A 22,398-nucleotide genomic window follows, 5' to 3' on the forward strand; every position below is an offset into this window, starting at 1 on the left:
ACAACGTCTGAATACTTAAATGCTAGCAGATTTTAAAATTCACAGCGTGCAAATGTAATAAAACTTTTAAACTAGGCAGACGAGACGCCTCTACAATTTATTTTAGCCTTAAACTGTCCTGGAAAGTTAGCCCTATTCTATCTAGTTGTACTTTTAAGGTGCCCTTGTCTACGTAATTCCAGATAAGGGCACCTCAAACTTGTAACCCGAACGGGTACCCACATCTTAAGCCACAAATCATAATTTTTCACTGAAGTCATACAGCCAATCAGCCTGCGATCAGCTACTTCAGGACCCCGATACCGACCCCGGCGTGTTGGTCGATGTTTTCCCTCTTTATCGGTCGAAATTCGGTGGCATAAATATTTAGTATGTGAACTTGACGGTAGTACATAATATAGAGTTAATATTACCGTTCACCACCTTGGATAACATAACATAATGTTATGTCAACACAGTAATTTACGACTGAATTAGTGTTATGAAAAACTTACGCTAATAAGTACCTAGCCAAGGATTTTACTATTCTGATAACGAAGTTTATTGCTATTTTGAAAAGTCAAGTAAGTTGGTGAACGGTAATATCAACTCTTTATTGTATACTATCGTCAAGTTTAGCTAAATCATACTATTTCAGGTCGCTTCTTGTCTTTAGGTCATTTAAGACTAGAGTAAGACCCAAAGGGGGTGAGGCGGAGCGTTACCGTTTTATACCTACGGTCACGAGCATTAATATGTATACACTTTGGTACCATGTCACATTAACATTTTTGACAAATTGAACTGTAAGTCTCACTAAATGTCAAATATGTTAGTGCGACAGAGTCCTAAAGTGGGTACATTATATTGCTCATGACTGTACCTATTATTATTTACTCTATGATATGTGCTAGTCTGTCTGACTTTTTGTAATAAATAATTTACTCTACAGTCAAGAGTAGGGGCAACTCGCTTTTGCGCGCCTCGCAGACGAAACCGCAAACCTGGTTTGCACAAGTTGATACTTTTTCATTATCGACTTTCGTATTCGCTTATATTTCACTTGAGAAACATTTGTTGCGGTTTCGGAGTTTTCAGACCCTTGTGATGTTTTGGTCCTTAAACATTCCTTTGATACAACCGAATGTACTGAAACGTGAGTCTCTCCGCAACAATTGGATCCTAAGTAGATCCTAAATAGATAATAAGTAGGCTATATTGCAAATTGAGGAGCTCGGTGGCGCAGCAGTAAACGCGCTCTGTCTGCGATTGTTGAAGTTAAGCAACTTTCGCAAAGGCCGGTCATAGGATGGGTGACCACAAAAAAAAGTTTTCATCTCGAGCTCCTCCGTGCTTCGGAAGGCACGTTAAGCCGTTGGTCCCGGCTGCATTAGCAGTCGTTAATAACCACCAATCCGCACTGGGCCCGCGTGGTGGTTTAAGGCCCGTTCTCCCTATCCATCCATAGGGAAGGCCCGTGCCCCAGCAGCGGGGACGTTAATGGGCTGGTGATGATGATGATTGCACCCTAGTCAAATGAGATATATTTTACGAAATGTCATAACGAAAATTTTCTATTTTTATATGGAAAAGCTAGAATAGTATAATATACTAAGCTATCCGTTACGATGTCACTAACACCCTGTATTAGTATAGCTTAGCTTAGTATGCGTTAGTGACATCGTAACGAATACTGAGGAATGATTCAGACCATGATTCTGAGTTAATATCAAGTGGAATTTTCCGCTACATACACAGCGGTCAAACACATTACCCTCCTTTTTCCTTCACCGCAGTCGGGTAAAAATGCGTAAAGTGGCAGTTATAAAGCTAATCTATTGCAATAGGACATCGGAACAATAGCACTACCTACACAATTGTATTACCTCATTGTTCGTACAAAACAAGAAACGAACTATAAGTAGTTTAACTTCAAACATCCATACTAATATTATATATGGGAAAGTGTGTATGTGTCTATCTGTTTGTCCGTCTTTCACGGCAAAACGGAGCGACGAATTGACGTGATCTTTTAAGCGGAGATAGTTGAAGGAACGGAGAGTGACATAGACTATATTTTGTCTCTTTCTAAACCCCCACTTCCCTAAAATGGGGGGTGGAAGTTTGTATGGAGCATTCCGCAGTTTTCAAGGTAGGAAGCTAAATTGTACATCAGGAAAAGGGAACTGTGTTACCCCGAATTTAACGCGAGCGAAGCCGCGGGCATAAGCTAGCTTTATTATAACTGCTTAAGTTAAACAAGTTATAAGTTACAATATTATACAGTAACATTGAAAATGATGAATTAAACAAATAAATTAGGAAACAGTTAACAAAATTATAAATTATTATATTATCATATTATCAATAAGGCCGCCAGATTGTACTGTATCTATCATCATCTGTGTTAATTTGTTTTGTATGTTGTGTGCAATAAAGTATATTTGATTTGATTTGATTTGATTATCAGTTTGTCACGAATGTGACTCACTACTTGTCCAAACAACCATTTGTTTGGAACAGATGAGCGCGCTGGTTTTAAAACAATGATTAATATCATTTCAGGAAATGAAATGGAAATCTCTAAAAATTCGATAATAAGTAATTCGTTTATTAGTTATTACTCAGTCAAACACATTGGTAAGTCCAAAAAAAGAAGCTATCTATTAAATAAACACCCAAAGTTGAATACATTGTGCGCACCGTCGCACGCGCAAGTACACCGACCGATTTTGCGGTCATCGAGTGATTCGTCCACATTTATCACCCGACCACGGTCGAGGGCAGACGTGTAAGGTTATCAACATGAAGCTGCTACTTTGTTTGTTGTTGTGTAGTGTATCGGTCACTAAAATATCTGGCGGTGCGTTCCGGACATTGCTTTATTCGGATTGGATTACATGTGAGTTGAGATTTTTTTATTTACCAATGAAATATACTTTTATGGCATACAAACAGAACTTGGACACATTTATACAACATTATAACTATCTACAGAATTCTCTCTACTTAGGTAGGTAAGTAAATCATATTTCTCCAAATTAAACATAGGTAAGCGGATAATTAAATTATACACAAAAATATATCAGGCTAAAATCTAGATATTACGTAAGTACCTATTTCTAATCATACAAAGTAATGCAACCACTCTTTAGGTGTTATGTGCAAAGTTATTTATAGTGTAGGAATTTTGTATTTTATTTAATAAATAAAGTGCCGAAATACTTCGAGATTAATTACCCACTTACTTAGATAAGTAGGTATTATTACCGTGACACTTTTTTTTATTTCAAAGGTTAACTGTTGTATTGTAACTAGTTTAAAGTGGTTTTTCAACAACCAACCAACGAACACCAACATCCGAACGGTATTTACATTAATTGTGTTGTTTTAAACACAAACTAAATTCAAAACCGATTGCGTATTTAGTCTAACGGTCAAAACGAACTGTAAAATTAATTGAAGTGAGATAGGTACATAGTACAGGCATCGCACAATCTTAATTTGCACAAATTCTAATTCGCACAAATTCTAATTTGCACAAATAAACAGTGTTTTGCTGTTAAGTACCATGCATTGTACAAATTATAATGTGTTGCTTGTGACAGGAACATACTTTAGGTGACTTACCATGCGTCTTAACGACCTCCGTGGTCCAGTGGTTGAGCGATGGACTCACGATCCGGAGTACCCGGGTTCGAATCCCGGTAGGGGCATATCACAAAAATTACTTTGTGATTTCTAGTTTGGTTAGGACATTACAGGCTGATCACCTGATTGTCCGAAAGTAAGACGATCCGTGCTTCGGAAGGCACGTTAAGCCGTTGGTCCCGGTTACTACTTACTGATGTAAGTACGTAGTCGTTACAAGAGTCACGTCAGGGGCCTTTTTGGCGGATCTATAGTAACCCTGATACCAGGGTTAATGGGGTTAGTAATCCACCTCACAACCCACACGATAGAAAAAGATTATTATTCATTATCACTTATTTAAGAGCCACACTCTTGTCGGTGTAGCATTCTCCATGCTACTTTTTTAGGGAAAATAGGGCAGTGGTTCCTCTCTGGCTTTCCGCCCCGGAGTACTCTGTCTGACGCGTGTGGGATGGCGCCCAGAGTAGTCTATTTCAAAGCCGTACTAGGACTCCTGTTCTCTGCCTTTGAATAGTACTGACAGTTACTGACAATTATTGTTATTTAATGATCATAAGGGTGCTATCAGACGGACTGCACTATTTAACCACATGCAGTTGTACGTTAGACTGCATGCAGTAGGTAGTGACTTCAACTTCACACGTGCAGCTGCAGTCGTGTATAGACGATATTAACGAGGCGTAGTCGTTACTTCAACTTCACACAGGCGGCTGCAGCCGTGTGCTGTCGATATTCACTGTATGTAGTCGTGACTTCAACTTAACACGTGCGGCTGCAGTCGTGTGTAGACGATATTAACGGGGCGTAGTCGTTACTTCAACTTCACACAGGCGGCTGCAGCCGTGTGCTGTCGATATTCACTGTATGTAGTCGTGACTTCAACTTAACACGTGCGGCTGCAGTCGTGTGTAAGTACCCGATATTAACAGTGAATACTTACTCTTTACTTCAACTACACACAGACTACACGCAGTGTGCTGTCAATATTGACTATATGTAGTCGTATCTTCAATGTCAAGCGGTCGGTTGCAGTCGTGTAGTAGACTACCTGCAGTTATTATCGACTCCAGAAGACCTCCAGAAGTTAGGCTAACGGTACGATTGTCTGTTGGCAGCCGTATTGGTACATAAGATTTTTATTATACATTTATTATACTAACAAACAACCATTGTAACTATTTCTAGTCAACAAAGGAAGGCTGTGTCCACGAGAGCGTGTAGTTGTTACCTACTTTAGTTAACTACTTACAATTATTACGTAGGTACCTACATAGATACCATGTCATTTATTCACACTTATTAGATTACTTATTAGATTTTTCTTGAATACGTGTGGCAAAGATTCTGAATATTGCTTAGGAACCCATGGTAATGACTTATCTATTCAGTCTTTAACATAAAATAACAGGGTCCATATAATACCAGCGTCATGGTTCACGTCGCGACTTGTGCTGAGCGAGACCCTTTTATATCAGGACGTCTACCACCACCTTATGATCATTCTAATGAACATCCTCTATGCTTTTTGTAATTGTTTTGTGATTTTCTTTATGTGATGTTATTATCTTAACCATAATAAACAATGGCTTCGATTCCTGCAGACACCGCCTAATTTTATATAAAGTTATATCCGTCAGTTTCATATCCGTCGAAAAGGAAAGGGACGGATGATTCACAGCTCTTAATTTTAGGAAGAATGAGTAAATGAATGAATAACCCGAGCGAATCAAAAAGGTACGTCACTGGTATGCAATCCGTTTGACGTGCTGTCTACTAACTGTGTCGGGTTATTATGTAAAATTTTTAGACGGTTGCTTTAGATTTGTGCTTAAAATTGACGTGTGTTCCATAAATTTTATGCTTGTCGATTACCCGTCCCTTTCCTTTTCGGCGGATAAGAAAATGACAGATATAACTTAAAATAAAATTAGATGGTATTTACAGGAAATAGCATCATTTTATATTCTATTCTAAATAAAATAATCTTAATGAGGGTCTTTCTTTCCAAGCTACGTTCCCCAAAAAGTAATATAGACGAAGCTGTTGAGATTAAACGTGATAATTACCTATGTTCTGGTTACTCGAGTACAGTCATGAGCAATATAATGTACCCACTTTAGGACTCTGTCGCACTAACATATTTGACATTTAGTGAGACTTACGGTTCAATTTGTCAAAAAAGTTAATGTGGCATGGTACCAAAGTGTATACATATTAATGCTCGTGACCGTACATAATTATTCAAGAATAACATGCTGAAGCATATACAAACATAATAATTGTTGCTTGATATTTGGATCTCATTATGTATAGAATTATGTTGCTTCTCTACACGGCTTCTCTTAATTTTGATCAGAATAATAATGGGTAGAACTTGTGTTGTGCCTGGGTGTAATAACAAGGATCAGCATTTATAGCCGAAAACAAAGATAAAAGATGCATAATGTCTGTAATCCATGAAATGACAAGGTTAAACAAATACATAACATTAAATCACATTTGCACCATGATCTGAGAGGTGGATACCAGGAGTCCCATGACACAGGGTCTACCTAGTTTGGGCTCCTGTCTCCCAGTGTAACATTTTTATTGTAAACCACACTAAACAGGGAGAAAAAAAAAGGAAGATCTTTACAGCGCCATCTATATTCAACGTAGCCTGGAAAGTGCCTCATTACAAACGTGGCATATTACGTTAAAAAGTGCCTTCTGTATTATAAACTGTAACGTAAATCATCTTGCTAAAGATTCCCTATGGAGAAGGCATAACTATGGCTGATTTATGGACAATATTTACAAACTCTTTCGTAACGTACAAATTACTATAAGGGGGTCCACCGTGATGGCCTTAGAGGCAGCCAATCAGCTCGCGACACCAAACACTTCAGGACCCGATACGCGATACCCGATACCGACCCCGCCGGCGTGGTCAACGATTTCCCTCATTCAGCGCTTATCGCTATCGACCCACTAGGGTCGATTAATTCTTTAAAATATTTTTCCTCTCAGACGACGCCCTGAGCCGAGGTCCGCGCCCAACTGGGCACCCTCAGGCCTGTTGTCTTAAACGTTGTACCGGGTGAGAGCCTTCAGCGCTCCCCATTTGTCCGGCCAAGTAATTAATGCCATCTGCGGCAAATCTACAATAAGTCACGTCAAAAAAAATGTCAACAACAAATGTCATTGTTACCATTAGCGCAGATATGATAAATCGCTTGACAAAATAAAAAAAGCAAAGTAGTTCTCGTTGATACTACTTACTTAATAAACTATTATGTTCTTCTATCGTGTGGGTTGTGAGGTGGAGTACCAACGTACCAACCTCATCAACCCTGGTGTCAGGGTTTCTAATGAGCCGCCAAAGGTCCGTGACAAGGCTCATGTAACGACTGCTTACTTACATCAGTAAGTAGTAACCGGGACCAATGGCTTAACGTGTTTTTCGAAGCACGGATCATCTTACTTTCGGACAATCAGGTGAACAGCATGTAATGTCGTAAGAAAACTAAAGACCACATAGTAATTTTTGTGATATGTCCCCACCGGAAATCGAACCCAGGGCCTTCGGGTCGTAAGCCCAACGCTCAAGCACTGGACCACGGAGGTCGTTACTACTATTATTTTGATAGTATGGTTATTGTTGATAGTATGTTTCACCACATTCATAAAAGCTAGGTGCTACTAGCTTTATCTACAGCTAATCAAATTGTTATTTCTTTCCAGGTGACCACAATCGCACTCTGGACCTCGACGTGAGCGAAGTCCAAGTATTCTTCTACGACTTCCAAAACAACTTCAACATCACCTACCAGATAGACTCGGCTGTCAATGGCATCTTCACAAATTACAACTTGGATGTCACAAGGAAACTCATCTTCTTCGTCCCAGGATACAAGTCCCACATTAGCAAGAAGACCGAAGAGCTCATAAGACAGACCTTCAGTGACGTAAAGAATACATACCTGATTATCATCGACCATTCAGCATACACCAACGCTAGAGGTGGAAAGATACAGAGTTACGAACGATCCGTATTTTACTCCTACTACATTGGTACAGCACTGGGGAAACTGCTTGCAGGATTCAGGAAGAAAGGATACCCTTCAAAGAACATTCACGCTGTTGGTCACAGTCTCGGCAGTCAGATGCTTGGATTTGCTGGAACAGAATACACCAAAGAAACCTCGGAAAAGATCTGGAGGATCACCGCTTTGGATCCAGCAGGACCTTGTTTCTCCAACAGTCTAATCGACGATCAGGTCAGATCTGGAGTTGCCGAGTACGTTGAAGTCTACCACTGCAGTTCAGGGGGTTTGGGAACCGAAAGCGTTCTAGCTGATACCGATTTCTTCATCAACAGAGGCAGGAAGCAACCTCCTTGCCACCAAGGCCTTATTCCTGGCTTTGGCGAGTCAGGCGCTGACAAATGCAGCCATAAGAAGTGCGTGGAGTATTGGGCTAAGACTGTTCATCAACCATCTTGGTATTTGGCCTGGGCTTGTGATTCCTACGACCTGTTTTCCGCTGGTAAATGCTCTGCAAACCAGATGACGATAGCTGGTTATTCGAATCCTGGGAATGCGACAGGAGTGTTTTATGTGTCGACAGAAACTTATGGACTTCTGTGATAAATTATGGATAAAGTGTGTAATGGATTCCGGAATGAATCAGCCGTGAACTTCGTGAAGTGAGGTCGACGAGTCAAGGGCAATAACGAAAGGCCATGCGTAGGATGCGAATGTTAATTGGCTAATCGTTGCTCCAATTGTGTTTGTGATTACCGCAAGTTGTTCGCAGTGTTCGAAAAAACTGATTATGATTTAAGTATTTTATTAAAACGTAAGATTTACCAGCACGGTACCTCGTATTTAACTTAAAGTCAAATATATACAGGGTGTCCCATAATGACCGCATCATATTTAAGGGTCTGATTGCTTAGGTAATAAGCATCAAGAAAATTAAAATTTAGCCTTAGTAAAAATCTAATAGTTTTCGAGATATTTGACCTTGAAGGAAATTTCGAGAAATCGACACCTTGGGTCGGTTTTTACGCCGCCATTTCCCCAAATTTGAATATTTTTTTTTATTTTTTTTATGAACACTTGTGAATAGTTGTTTTATAAAACCTATTAAAATACGTGGTTAAATATTAGGGTTGTCGCATTATAAATTTTCTTTTTCATTTATTTTCCTTGAGATTTTTTTTTTCGTTCAACTCTTGACCTGCAGTGGTGAAAAAAAATGTATTGAACTTCAGTGGTCAACCATTTCAAAAGATTGCACAATTAATGCAAATTCTAATATGGTAAAATACTTGGCGAATTTGGACTCTAACAAGTTTTTTTGCAATTTTATCTTTAGAAAGGGACTTTTTCACCAAAATTACAACTTTCCTTATTTTAAGTTAATTGTTATTAAGTAAGTATTTTGATTATGAGTAAAATTTTTCAACATTTCTGCAAGCCGGTAAGTCATTTTTACCCTTAGAAATTGTATAGAAATAAAAAAAAACTGATTTGAAAATTAAATTTTTTATTTTAAAAAGTGCTCAAATTGCGCCCCTCTCTGCGATATACACAAACGGCATCTTTTTAAAAATGATCTCTTTAATGTTCTCAAACTTATTGCTGATATTTCTCGTACTACCGTATTAACTCTTACACGTAAGTCTTGTTCATTACGAATAGGAATAGGAAGAATTTCAGAGAAATATACCTATCTTCTTGTTTCATAGCTTTTAGAGCAGTGGTTCCTAACCTGGGGGTAATTACCCCCTCAGGGATAAAACGGAGATTCTAGGGGGGTAAAACGGGATGGCACGAAATAGTATCATAACTCTTGTTACATTAAAAACAAAATCCAGAAACCGTCTGAATGTTGAGCATGACATGAGATGCATGTTGAGTGAAACCGAACCTAATATTGTCAAACTTGCGAATGCAAAGCAATTTCAACCTTCACACTAGTTAACTCCGAGATTTATATATTACTTTACTAGTTACCTAAACGTGCATTTTCTTACTCACATAACAAACATAATAATATATTCGTTCGAATTAGTGTGGTTATAATTATTTTAAATTAGGAACCACTGGTTTAGAGCGTCAGTTTTCCGTAGTCGGCTTTTAGTTTAAACTTACTATGTTTTTATTTACTTTATTTTGAAATCTTATAAATTAAGATCCTGGAACCTGACAGAGGGCAGCAGTAACTGTCAGTACTATTCAGAGGCGGAGGACAGGAGTCCTAGTATGGCTTTGTAATAGACTACTCTGGGCGCCATCCCACTCGCGTCAGACACAGTACTGCGGAGCGGAAGGCAAGAGGGAAACTACTGCCCTATTTTTCCTAAAAAAAGTAGCATGGAAAATGCTGCACCGACAAGAGCGTGCCTCTTAAATTGATGATGATGATGATGATTTATTAAGAAAAAATGCTTCCGATACGTGTTTTATGCAAGATTTGGAGAAAAGGCCTATCCAAAACTGAGCAGTGATACATACCTATTATCATTTAATGTAATTATCGAGTACCCGTAAATAAAGGCTAGTAATATGTACATATTTGAAATGTCCAAATTGAGCCCTTTCATTTAATACCCAACACACATTGGAATAATTTTTTTTTTCGTCTTCACGTTATGTTTTCTAGTGAGAAAACCACATTGAATTTAGCGTCTTCGTCGACGTCACATAGCCTATAACCATCATATAATCAAGACGCTTCTAGTGACACCTCTTTTGTTCAATTCTGACAGGTGGTTTAGAAGTTAGGTTGGAACAGACGTGCATACATAGATAGCGGTCAAACACATAACCCCTTCTTTTTCCTTCGCCGCGGTCGGTTAAAAATGGGTAAAGTGGCAGTTATAAATAATATCGATATGCTACTATTGATGTTCTTAGGTTGCTAAGACTACTATCAATAGTATCGATACTATCGATTATTTTAGGCTATCGATAGTATGTAATTTTGCAATAGTATTGGGTATGATAAAACAGCAATGTAATTAAACGACGACCGTAACTTAGATATTAGTTTTTTTTTTATGTTACTACCGTACCGACCTGTGATACTACTACCGTTAAGAAAAAAGAGAGAAAGCATTTTGAAATGGCTTTTAAAGATCTTCTTCTATCGTGTGGGTTGTGGGGTGGATTACCAACCTCATCAACCCTGGTGCCAGGGTTATTATTGTGCCGCCAAAGGCCCCTGACATGGCTCATGTAACGACTACTTACTTACGGTAAGTAGTAACCGGGCCCAACGGCTTAACGTGCCTTCCGAAGCACGGATCATCTTACTTTTAGGACAATCAGGTGATCCTATCATGTTCTAACCAAACTAGGGATCACAAAGTGATTTTTGTGATATGTCCCCACCGGGATTCGAAACCAGGACCTCCGGGTCGTGAGCCCAACGCTCAACCACTGGCCCACGAAGGCCAATTTTTTTAAAGGTTAGAGTGTATGTATAACTGGATTTTCTTACTACCATACCAACCACTAAATCATTTTTTTTTTTATGGACAAAGTTGCATGTTCACGTACACCTTATTTTAAAGACTTTTATAAATAACAAGAATAAAGTAGTTTACCTTGTACAAATTAATGCTTATACTGAAGGAGTTGTCACGAAAAGAAACCAATTGAACTAAACCATACAAATTAATTTTAACTTAAAATTGTAATCAATACTATTGCAAATTGGTAAACTATCGATAGGCTGAAACAATCGAAAGTATCGATAGTATCGATAGTTTGTTATTTTCGAACAACAATACTATCGATAGTATCGTTAGTATTGCTCTCAATCGATAGTATTATCACATTCTGAGCCATCGATAGTATCGATACTATCGATAGTCTTGCTATCGCCATGCTATCGATAGACTATCGATTATTAATCGATAGTAGCCTATCGATCGGCAACAATAATTAGCTATGACCGTTTTGCACTGCTGCAGCACACATACATACCTGGCGTGTGTTAAACATTTTGTATGTGGTGTGTATTGTTGTTGATTTGTATTGTATGCATGTGTGTCTGTAGACCAAATAAATCATTTATCTATCTATCTATCTAATTTGTCCACATTTATCACCCGACCACCGTCGAGGGCGGACGTGTAAGATTTTCAACATGAAGCTGCTACTTTGTTTGTTGTTGTGTGTTGTGTCGGTCAGTAAAATATCTGGCAGTGAGTACCGGAGGTTGCTTTATTCGGATTGGATTACATGTGAGTTGAGGCTTATTTACCAATTATTTATAAAAAAAAAATCATTTATTTTCAGACTACAGTCCATAGATAAGATATGTGTGTTTATGGCATACAAACAGAACTTGGACACATTTATACAATATATTTAACAAAATTTATTTCTCAAAATTAAACATAGGTAAGCGGTTAATTAAATTATACACAAAAATATATCAGGCTAAAATCTAGATATTACGTGAGTACCTATTTATTACCATTCTTTAGGTGTTATGTGCAATTATGGTGTACGAATTTAATAGATTATTTCAAAATAAAGTGCCGAAATACTTCGAGATTAATTACCCACCTACTTAGATAAGTAGGTATTATTACCGTCACACTTTTTTTTTTATTTCAAAGGTTAACTGTTGTATTGTAACTAGTTTAAAGTGGTTTTTCAACAACCAACCAACGAACACCAACATCCGAACGGTGTTTACATTAATTGTGTTGTTTTAAACACAAACTAAATTCAAAACCGAATGTGTTTAGTCTTACGGTCAAAATGAACTGTAAAATGAATGTAATAACTCATTTAATCTTGTATAAATTAAAAATACATAAACAAATACATTCCATTCAACTACAATTGTAACAACACACACATTATTAAAAACAAAATTTAAAATAAGAATAAAAAGCTATAAATAATAACTGCCAGCTCTAGGGTCGGAAGTTGAAAATTAGAATTTGTGCAAATTAATTATTATGTTGCTTCTCTACATTGCTTCTCTTTATTTTGATCAGAATAATAATGGGTGGAACTTGTGTTGTGCCTGGGTGTAAAAACAAGGATCAGCATTTATAGCCGAAAACAAAGATAAAAGATGCATAATGTCTGTTATCCATGAAATTACAAGTTTGAACGAAGGAAAATCATCTTGCTAAAGATTCCCTATGGAGAAGGCATAAGTATGGTTGATTTATTGACAATATTTACAAACTCATTCGTGACGTACAAATTACTATATATGAGTCCACCATGATAAAATTGACGTCGTGTTATTGTTACATTTAGCGCAGATATGATAAATCGCTTGACAAAACGAAGACAAACTAGTTCTCGTTGGTACTACCTACTTAACAAACTACTAGATGTTGATGGTTATTGTTGATAGTATGGTTCACCACATCCATAAAATAATAGTATAGGTGCTATTAGCGTTATCTACAGTTAATCAAATCATTATTACTTCCCAGGTGACCACAATCGTACCCTGGACCTCGACGTGAGCAAAGTCCAAGTATTCTTCTACGACTTCCAAAACAACTTCAATATCACCTACCAGATAGACTCGGCTGTCAATGGGATCTTCACAAATTACAACTTGGATGTCACTAGGAAACTCATCTTCTTCGTCCTAGGATACAAGTCCCACATTAGGAAGAAGAACGAAGAGCTCATAAGACAGACTTTCAGTGACGTAAAGAATACATACCTGATTATCATCGACCATTCAGAATACACCAACGCTAGAGATGGAAAGATACAGAATTACGATCGATCCGTCTTTTACTCCTACTACATTGGTACAGCACTGGGGAAACTCCTTGCAGGATTCAGGAAGAAAGGATATCCTTCAAAGAACATTCACGCTGTTGGTCACGATCTCGGCAGTCAGATGCTTGGATTTGCTGGAACAGAATACACCAAAGAAACCTCGGAAAAGATCTGGAGGATCACCGCTTTGGATCCAGCAGGACCTTATTTCTCCAATAGTCTAATCGACGATCAGGTCAGATCTGGAGTTGCCGAGTACGTTGAAGTCTACCACTGCAGTTCAGGGGGTTTGGGAACCGAAAGTGTTCTAGCTGATACCGATTTCTTCATCAACAGAGCTAGTAAGCAACCTCCTTGCCTTGGCTTTAACGAGTCAGGCGCTGACAAATGCAGCCATAATATGTGCGTGGAGTATTGGGCTAAGACTGTTCATCAGCCATCTTGGTATTTGGCCTGGGCTTGTGATTCCTACGACCTGTTTTCCGCTGGTAAATGCTCTGCAAACCAGATGACGATAGCTGGTTATTCGAATCCTGGGAACGCGACAGGAGTGTTTTATGTCTCGACGGAAACTTATGGACTTATGTGATAAATTGTGGATAAAGTGTGTAATGGATTCCCACACTTGTGGATAAAGAGTGAAGTGAGGTCGACGAGTCAAGGGCAATTACGGAAGGTCTTGGGTAGGATGCGGATGTTAATTGGCTAATCGTTGCTCCAATTGTATTTGTGTGATACATAAACTGATTATGTATAATAATTTATTTTATTACAACGTAAGAACCACGAGCACGGTACCTCGTATTTAACTTACGATTTCGTAAAGTCAAATACATATATACATACATAAACTCACGCCTATTTTCCACCGGGGTGAGCAGATACTATGGAATTCCATTTGCTTCGATCCAGACATACCTACTTCTCTGGTTTCCTCCACATGCATCAATCATTCAATCACATACACGCACGCCGTTCAGAGTAGATCTTACTGAACTTCTTCTAAGGACATCTCCAATTTGGTCAATGTACGTAAAGTCAAATCTTTCAAAATATTTCGAGCGATTCAGTAAAACTGATTTTCAATAAGTGGAGAAATCACGTGTGGAAAATGAGACAAATTATCGACCTCATCAACCCTGGTGTCAGGGTTACTATTGAGCCGCCAAAAGCCCCTGACATGGCTCATGTAACTACATTCTTACGTAACTGATAGCTTGGACCGATTTCATCTTGTTTTTCAATAGAACATACAGGGGCGTGAACAATCTATCTGGTGATCTGGTAGACAGATCTCCAGAGGCCAATCAAATGGCTAGACTGGCCAGTAGACATTATACAACTATTTCATCTTCATCATCTCTCTAGCGTTATCCCGTTTTCACAGGGTCCGCTTACTAACCTGAAGATTTGACAGGTCCGGTTTTTTACAGAAGGGACTGCCTGTCTGAATTTCCAACCCGCGAAGAGAAAACCAGTCCAATACAGGTTAGGTCACATCTCACATGCCTTTGAAACGCATTTCTCGGGAATATAAGGGGACCCCCTTACGATGTTTTCCTTCACCGCTGAGCACGTGATAATTATTTATGATCCAAACAAGAATTCGAAAAACGATTACGAAAATCATATGTATATTTAGGCCCGTGCGGGATTCGAACCTGCGACCTTACAAACAACAACAACTAACTACTTCATCATCATCATCAGCCCATTAACGTCCCCACTGCTGGGGCACGGGCCTTCCCTATGGATGGATAGGGAGATCGGGCCTTAAACCATCACGCGGGCCCAGTGCGGATTGACTAACTACTTTTTCACATAAAATTAATGCTTTAAACTCAAATTTATGTAAGAAGACCTCAAGCTACGTAAATAATGAATGCCATTTGAGGTAAATCTACAAGTCACATGCCTCTGAAATGCATTTCTCGGGTATATGGGTCTCCTCACGATGTTGTTCTTCACAGTTGAGCACGTGATAATTATAATGAATGCCATTTGAGGTAAATCTACAAGTCACATCTAAAAAAACACTTCGGGCTGTTATTCTACTTACAATAAGGACAAGAAGGTTATCAAGCGAGTGATTTTTTCCTTATAAATGTCCTACTGTGATTCCCCATGAGGCTAAACAATATCAATGATTACACATCTACGTACCTACCTACATTTTCCTTAAGATCACGTTGAATTATCTTCCTTATATTTCAAAATGTACTTAGTTTAATACTTATCTCAAATAAGGAAAACATGAAAGCCACGTATTTCGTACAGACTAAGAGAACAGTCACTGCTGATACACTAGTGGTCGCCTGGAAGAAATTGCTGTAGAAAAATCAGGCCGCCAATTGTGCTGTAATATTTCCTGTGGAGATTCTTGGGGGTGGCCTTTGCCCAGCAGTGGGCGTCGTACGGCTGATAATGATGATGATGATTTCCTGTGTATGTTTCAAAATGTTTCGTGTGTATATGTGCAAAAGAGAATATTTGATTTACCAATAAAAGAATACTTATAATTATTAAATTAATAAAAAAAAAGAATATTCATGACTAAGTATCCCGCTTCGGAGGGCACGTTAGGCCGTTGGTCCCGGCTATTAGCCGTAAAAACACCTCCACCAACCAGCATTGGAGCAGCGTGGTAGATTATGCTCCATACCCCCTCCGGTTGATTGAGGGGAGGCCTGTGCCCAGCAGTGGGACGTATATAGGCTGTTTATGTTCATGACTAAGTATATCCCAGTTGGGATAGTCAGAGGTGCTTACATCCATCGCAAGATGAACTAAGCACTACACCTCACCGAGCTTTCCGCTACACCAACGTGATAGGTGAGCCGTATCGCCGTCTATAATGGTCGAGCCAACTGTGTTAGTGAAAAGTGAATTTTCTTTCTTTAACAAACCGCGTATACATCGCTACAGGACTTAGCCTCGTCGGAGAGACGTACTAAGGCCTTCTTCTTGCCAAATTTCATGATTCTAAGTCTATGGAAAGTACCCTATACACATAGGTTTTGATTCCCCTACAATATGTACGAAAATAAGGCTAAAAAAGGCCGTATCTTTGTGTGTGTGCGAAACTTAATTTTTAATTACCGTCTGTGATGGCCGAACCAACTGTGTTAGTGAAAACTGCACTTGAGATATATTATGAATTCATTAGTGCAAGTCGGGTACCGGTACCGGGTACCGGGGCTCGAAGGCACTCTCCTTCTGAGAAGCCTACAACGATTTAACCGGGTACCTTCAGCGCTCCCCATTTGTCCGCCCAAGTAGTTAATGCCATCTGCGGCAAATGTACAATAAGTCACGTAAAAAAAAACCTACAAATACTCTACTTGCAACGGTCGTTTTAAATTCAACAAAAAACAATCGAATTAACACCCAATGACTCTCATTTACATCTTGTTAGTATGTACTGGATGCTAAAATAGACCAACGTTAGAATAGACACCACAGCGACCAAGCGAACTTCAAAGATCAAACAAAATGAAAGATTAAAAGAAAATGTTCTTTGGTTTACTTTGAAAGACTACAGACAGACAAACTCGGTCATGTGTGTGATTCCTGATTGACTAATATGTATAGCACTTTGTATTAAAAATAATCCGCGAAACCTGGATTGAAAATTCAATACAACACAAAAACTCTTCAAAATCACACAAACAAGAACAGGGCGGTTAAAAAGGCCACATTGAAGCAAATCATCTAAGAAAGCATTATTGCTATTTGACATTTGTTTGCATTGCACACTTGCTTGTATATGCGCAAATATCAAATTGCAACATTGCTTAGGTGAATTGCTTCAATGTGGCTATTGTAACCCACCAGGGCGGTTAAAACACCACATCGAAGCGATTCATCTAAAAAAGCAATAAGCGCCTGAATAACTATGATACCCCGAATATCCCCAATGATTATGAGTGTTCATGATGAGTATTTCCCTTTTTTCTTTAAGCTGGTCTATTATCTAAATATATAAAAGGAGAAACTGACTGACTGAAATAACAACGCACAGCCTAAACGGCTAAACATAGGCACTTGAAATTTGTAAGGGACGTAACTTAGGTACCGTAGAGGTGCACTAAGAAAGGAATTCCCGAAATTCCCACGGGAACGGGAATTAGCGGGAAAATCCTTTAGTATGAAAAATCGAAACCGCTTAAGTTAGATGCTAGAAGATCTCTCTTTTATGACACGCCACGCGGTCGAAGTCGCGGGCAAAAGCTAGTCAGGTATATAGGGACAGCGCAAGTGGTCAGGATTCTTCCTTTCCTTCATCTTTTTCGTTTTCATATTTGTTTTTTGTTATTTAATTTTCACATACATATATACATACATAAACTCACGCCTATTTCCCACCGGGGTAAGAATCAATAAGAATCAATCTCTAAATACACGCACGCCGGTTCAGAGTAGATCGTACTAAACCTTTTCTAGGGACATCTCCAATTTGGTCAATGTATTTCACAAAAAAAAACAAATAGTGAGAAAAAAGACAAATACTGAGAATTATTGAGGACAGAAGAGGCAAGATGATTGGACACCTAATAAGACAGGACGAATTTATCAAAACATCATAGAAGGAAAGCGAAAAGGAAAGAGAGGAAGGGGAAGACCAAAAAGAGCTTACATGGAACAGATTAAAGAAAAGGTTAACGTCGTGTCTTATAGGGAAGTCAAGGAATTGGCCTTTGATAGACTGGCATGGAAAATGTTAAACCGACAAGAGCGTTGCTCTTAAATTGATGATGATGAAGTATTTCACATTTGGCAATTAATGTGTATCATACACAGGATGGTAAATAAAATAAATCATGGGTAAAAGTAAAAATATATAACGTAAGCTCACGACTAAGTATATTCCAATTGGGGTAGTCAGTAGGTACATCCATCGCAAGATGAACTAAGTACCCACACCTCACCGCGCTTTCTGCAAGACCAACGTAATAGGTGGAAGGGAAAAAATAATATGTACGTATAGTATAGAGTATTTATTATATTAACTTTAATAATAATAATAATAACACTTTATTGCACACAAATTCACAAAACATTTACCTACACATTGTTTTAAGTTTACGCGGTTATTATCATAATTAAAGCACATAATAACGGGTTCTTACCGCGTTTAAATGGGGATATGAGACTCCCGATATTTCGACACTGTTGCAAGTGCCATGATCACGGGATGACTGATGAGATTGGAGTGGAGTAGGTACGTAGATCCATAATTTTCAGTCATCCCGTGATCATGGCACTTGCAACAGTGTCGAAATATCGGGAGTCTCATATCCCCATTTAAACGCGGTAAGAACCCGTTATTATGTGCTTTAATTAAAACATTTACAGGATAAACTTATTCTAAGGTGGGCAAAGGCGGCCTTATCGCTAAGAGCGATCTTTAGTTTTACTTTTAGGTATTTATTTTTTGTTGCACCATCCCGCATCCAAGTTGTAAATGTTTGTTTCCTTTTGGTGGTTGCCTAGAAGAAATTACTCTAGAGCAATAAGGCCGCCCAAATTGTACTGTATTCATGTGTTATGTCTGATTGTTGAAATTTTAGTTCCGATTTGATTTGATTTGAAAAAATACACGGCTTTATAAAAAAAACACATACCTAGTCCTGTATATCAGTTGTCTATGAAGTAATTCAGCCAACTGGGGCAGCTGGTAGTCCCGGCCAAGTAATTACATTCCTCAGTTGGCAGAGAATCTCCATATTTCAAACCCAAGTCAATACCAACGACCTTTTTTCTAAATGGGAACAACTGTTGTACAAAAGATTTTTTAAACGATTCTTCAAGGATAGGTTGTAGTCACTTTGGTCCTGCGGTACTCCAGCTTGCTTCTCGAACTTTCGAACCCCAGTGGCGGACTTGCACCAATGAGTTATCTTTAATGCTTATGTCCCTTGAAATAAATAAATAAGATGTAAAAAAAAAGAAGCTGTAAAAAAATAAGGTTCACACCAAAGATACGGCCATTTTTAGTCTTTTTTTGTACATTTCGTTTCGTCCCCTACGAACCTTCCAAGCCACCCTTCCGGCCAAGTAGTGAATGCCATCTGCGGCTTTTTTTCTTTTTTTTTTACTTATTGTAGATTTGCCGCAGATGGCATTAACTACTTGGCCGGACAAATGGGGAGCGCTGAAGGCTCTCACCCGGTACAACGTTTAAGACAACAGGCCTGAGGGTGCCCCGTTGGGCGCGAACCTCGGCTCAGGGCGTCGTCTGAGGAAAAATATTTGAAAGAATTAATCGACCCTAGTGGGTCGATAGCGATAAGCGCTGAATAAGGGAAATCGTCGACCACGCCGGCGGGGTCGGTATCGGGGACCTGAAGTGTTTGGTGTCGCGAGCTGATTGGCTGCCTTTATGGCTAGAGTAATCGGGTCGTCGGGATCGTATATTACGTCCTTCGGACGCCGATACTTTTCAGTACCGTCCCTAAGCGGAATACCATCTGCGGCAAATCTACAATAAGTCACGGCAAAAAAATAAAAAATACATAGTAGGGGAATCAAAACCTATGTGTATGGGGTACTTTCCATAGACTTAGAATCATTAAAAGCAAGAAGGAAGGCCTTAGTAAGTCTCTCCGACGAGGCCAAGTCCTGCAGCAATGTTATACACGATTTGTTAAAGTAAGAAAATTCACTTTTCACTATCACAGTTGCCTCGAGCATTATAGACGGCGATACGGCGTGTGCGTCAAGCTAGCGGCCTCAAAAAAAAAATGGGCACGAAAAAATAATTTTACCATACCAAAAAATACTACTCTTATTGAAAAAAATAGTACCTGTTGTAAAAAAAATCACGGTTCTGGATTTATAGCCATGTTTTATTGCACTTGCTAGCTTGACGGTGAGGGAAATTTGGCGAGAGTTAACGACAAGGTCTTTCGCTTTGATTCAAACGCCAAAAAATAGTACCGAAATAGTACTCACCCCTTGAAAAAACCGAAATTAGTACTTCAACGGTTCCAAAGTTATAAAGGCAGTTCTTTGATCCCGCTGGCTTGACGTTTTGAAAATACCTATTATCTAGGGAACGCTTGCATACTTCAGTTTGTAACTAATGTCAATAAACTCGTATGAAATAGTACTCCCTACCATCATAATTTGGACCTGATTCTCTTTGTAGAAATATGTCAAAAAGTCATTATAACCTATGTCATACATACGGCTCTCCTATGACGTTGGTTTAACAGAAAGCTCTGTGAGGTGTGGGTACTTAGTTCATCTTGCGATGGATGTACTCTGAATAACCCATTGGGATATAGTTGTGAACTTATGTATGTGTGGGATGTAAGTTCATTAAGGATGAAATTAGAAAATGAGATAACGTAATATCAATAGCATCACGGCTCACGCCCACCTATCTCCATTAACTGGATACAAATCCTGGAAAGCACGTCATGAATTCAAAGTCAAATACACAGCGGTCAAACACATGACCCCCTTTTTAATTCGCCACAGTCGGGTAAAATGTAGAATTGACTTTATTGATATCACGGGGTTTCCAGGATTTGTGCCCGGTTAATGGCAATAAGTCTGCCATATTACAGACCGAACCGGGAATTGAATTTGTATGATGTAAATCACGCGTTTTTCGAACAGGACTATAACAGACTTACTTACTTAATGTAAAAAAGCTTATTATAACATTATTTTTTTTTTAATTTATTTAAATGAAAAACTTAAACGGTAGATTTACAAATCATCCCCGCCAAACTTATGAAGTTTGATGGCGAGTAGCGCTCATATGTTTATATCTTAATTTACCTACCGAAAGTAATTGTTAATACAAATAATATATTACTTACAGCTACAGCTATCGAGCAATACACTTCTTAGTTTTAATTTTAACAGATTTTTACTTAACTTATTATTTAATGATTACCTAAATGATAAAAATGTCTGGTATTGAATGTGTTCCTCTGGTTATTAAATTACTTGTAATGTACCCTCATTGATTTAAAAGATGTGTTGCTGTTGCAGTTTCTTGTCATTTCTTCTCCTCAGCCATAACACCTTGCGAAACGACGTAAATTCAAAAATGTTACATTGACCTTCAACAAGTTTATCCATGATAATTACGTTGAATAAATGATTCTGATTTCTGACAGACACAAAATGCCCGAGCTGATAAGTAATCAGCTGAACGCATTTCTTTTTTTTAGTTTCTTTACAAAACTACGGGAGCAATTTCTAAGCGTAAATAACAAGAGAGCGACTGAACCGCCTAGTTTCCTTATCCTCCTTAAAAAGGCGTTCAGAAACTCTTTAATTAAGTCAGCTTAATCACCGGGCAGCGACAAAAGTTTTTAATTGACTTCTCGGCACCTCGGCACTCGGCACTGGAGGCTCGCTGTTAATCGCGATCCAAGATAATTGCCGATTCGAGGCCCGTTTTGGGCATGGTAAGTTATTGGCGGGAAGTTAGTAAGTGTTAACGGATTGATAAACTAAGTTACGATTCGAGCGGAATGGAATGCTGTCGGTGCGCGAAGCAGGAATATTCGCTAAATTGTCAAACTATTGGCTTTATCTATTCCATAATGAAGGACTTTCCAATCGGCGTTTCCGACGGAGTTGTTAAGTTCTTTCTTCGTTTAAACTTCTAATTTCATGGATAACAGATCTTTTATCGTCTTATCTAGTAGCAGTAGTTTCCAACTAGTCAAATCAGTTACTTTTTACTAAACATCAAAACACAAAATGACTAAGAAAATTGTATGAGAAAGCAGGGTTGTGTTTGTGTCGAACTTATTATTACGTTTTTCTTGATTAAAATTCTTAAATAAGTTAAATAGAAAAAAGTAAATGATTTTTGTTAGTTTTAGATCTATCTTTATTTAGGTACTTAATCAGAATTTCATAATTTATCTGGGACCTAGTAGATAGGTACTCGAGTCCGGGTTGTTAGGGGTACATATTTTTGGTATTGGCCACTTTTGATATGGCGTCAAAAAAATAATACAATAATATGATCTCT

The 22,398-nt window shown here is 38.5% G+C and overlaps 2 protein-coding genes and 1 long non-coding RNA gene across 3 annotated transcripts in view; all 3 read left to right on the plus strand.

Annotated features, from left to right (window-relative positions):
- LOC126369305 (uncharacterized) overlaps positions 1–22,398 on the plus strand; it is a 50,169-nt gene that overhangs the window by 23,854 nt on the left and 3,917 nt on the right. The window lies entirely within an intron of this gene.
- LOC126369257 (phospholipase A1-like) lies at positions 2,721–8,451 on the plus strand. Its single transcript, XM_050013610.1, has 2 exons — positions 2,721–2,881; positions 7,357–8,451. Exons 1-2 carry the CDS (start codon positions 2,785–2,787, stop codon positions 8,259–8,261), a joined length of 1,002 nt encoding a protein of 333 aa, XP_049869567.1. The 5' UTR covers positions 2,721–2,784; the 3' UTR covers positions 8,262–8,451.
- On the plus strand, positions 11,725–14,198 carry LOC126369258 (phospholipase A1 2-like). The gene is made up of 2 exons (XM_050013611.1): positions 11,725–11,872; positions 13,094–14,198. The coding sequence occupies exons 1-2, from the start codon at positions 11,776–11,778 to the stop codon at positions 13,981–13,983; spliced, it is 987 nt and encodes a 328-aa protein (XP_049869568.1). The 5' UTR covers positions 11,725–11,775; the 3' UTR covers positions 13,984–14,198.

The sequence above is a fragment of the Pectinophora gossypiella genome, chromosome 8 (genome assembly GCF_024362695.1).
Source record: "Pectinophora gossypiella chromosome 8, ilPecGoss1.1, whole genome shotgun sequence".
NCBI lineage: Eukaryota > Metazoa > Arthropoda > Insecta > Lepidoptera > Gelechiidae > Pectinophora > Pectinophora gossypiella.

Bases quoted from the DNA above. Each gene is read 5' to 3' on its own strand.
- LOC126369257 (XM_050013610.1), top strand. From the start codon at position 2,785: ATGAAGCTGCTACTTTGTTTGTTGTTGTGTAGTGTATCGGTCACTAAA. The intron at 2,882-7,356 runs GTGAGTTGAGAT...ATTTCTTTCCAG, and splicing joins TTATTCGGATTGGATTACAT to GTGACCACAATCGCACTCTG.
- LOC126369258 (XM_050013611.1), top strand. From the start codon at position 11,776: ATGAAGCTGCTACTTTGTTTGTTGTTGTGTGTTGTGTCGGTCAGTAAA. The intron at 11,873-13,093 runs GTGAGTTGAGGC...ATTACTTCCCAG, and splicing joins TTATTCGGATTGGATTACAT to GTGACCACAATCGTACCCTG.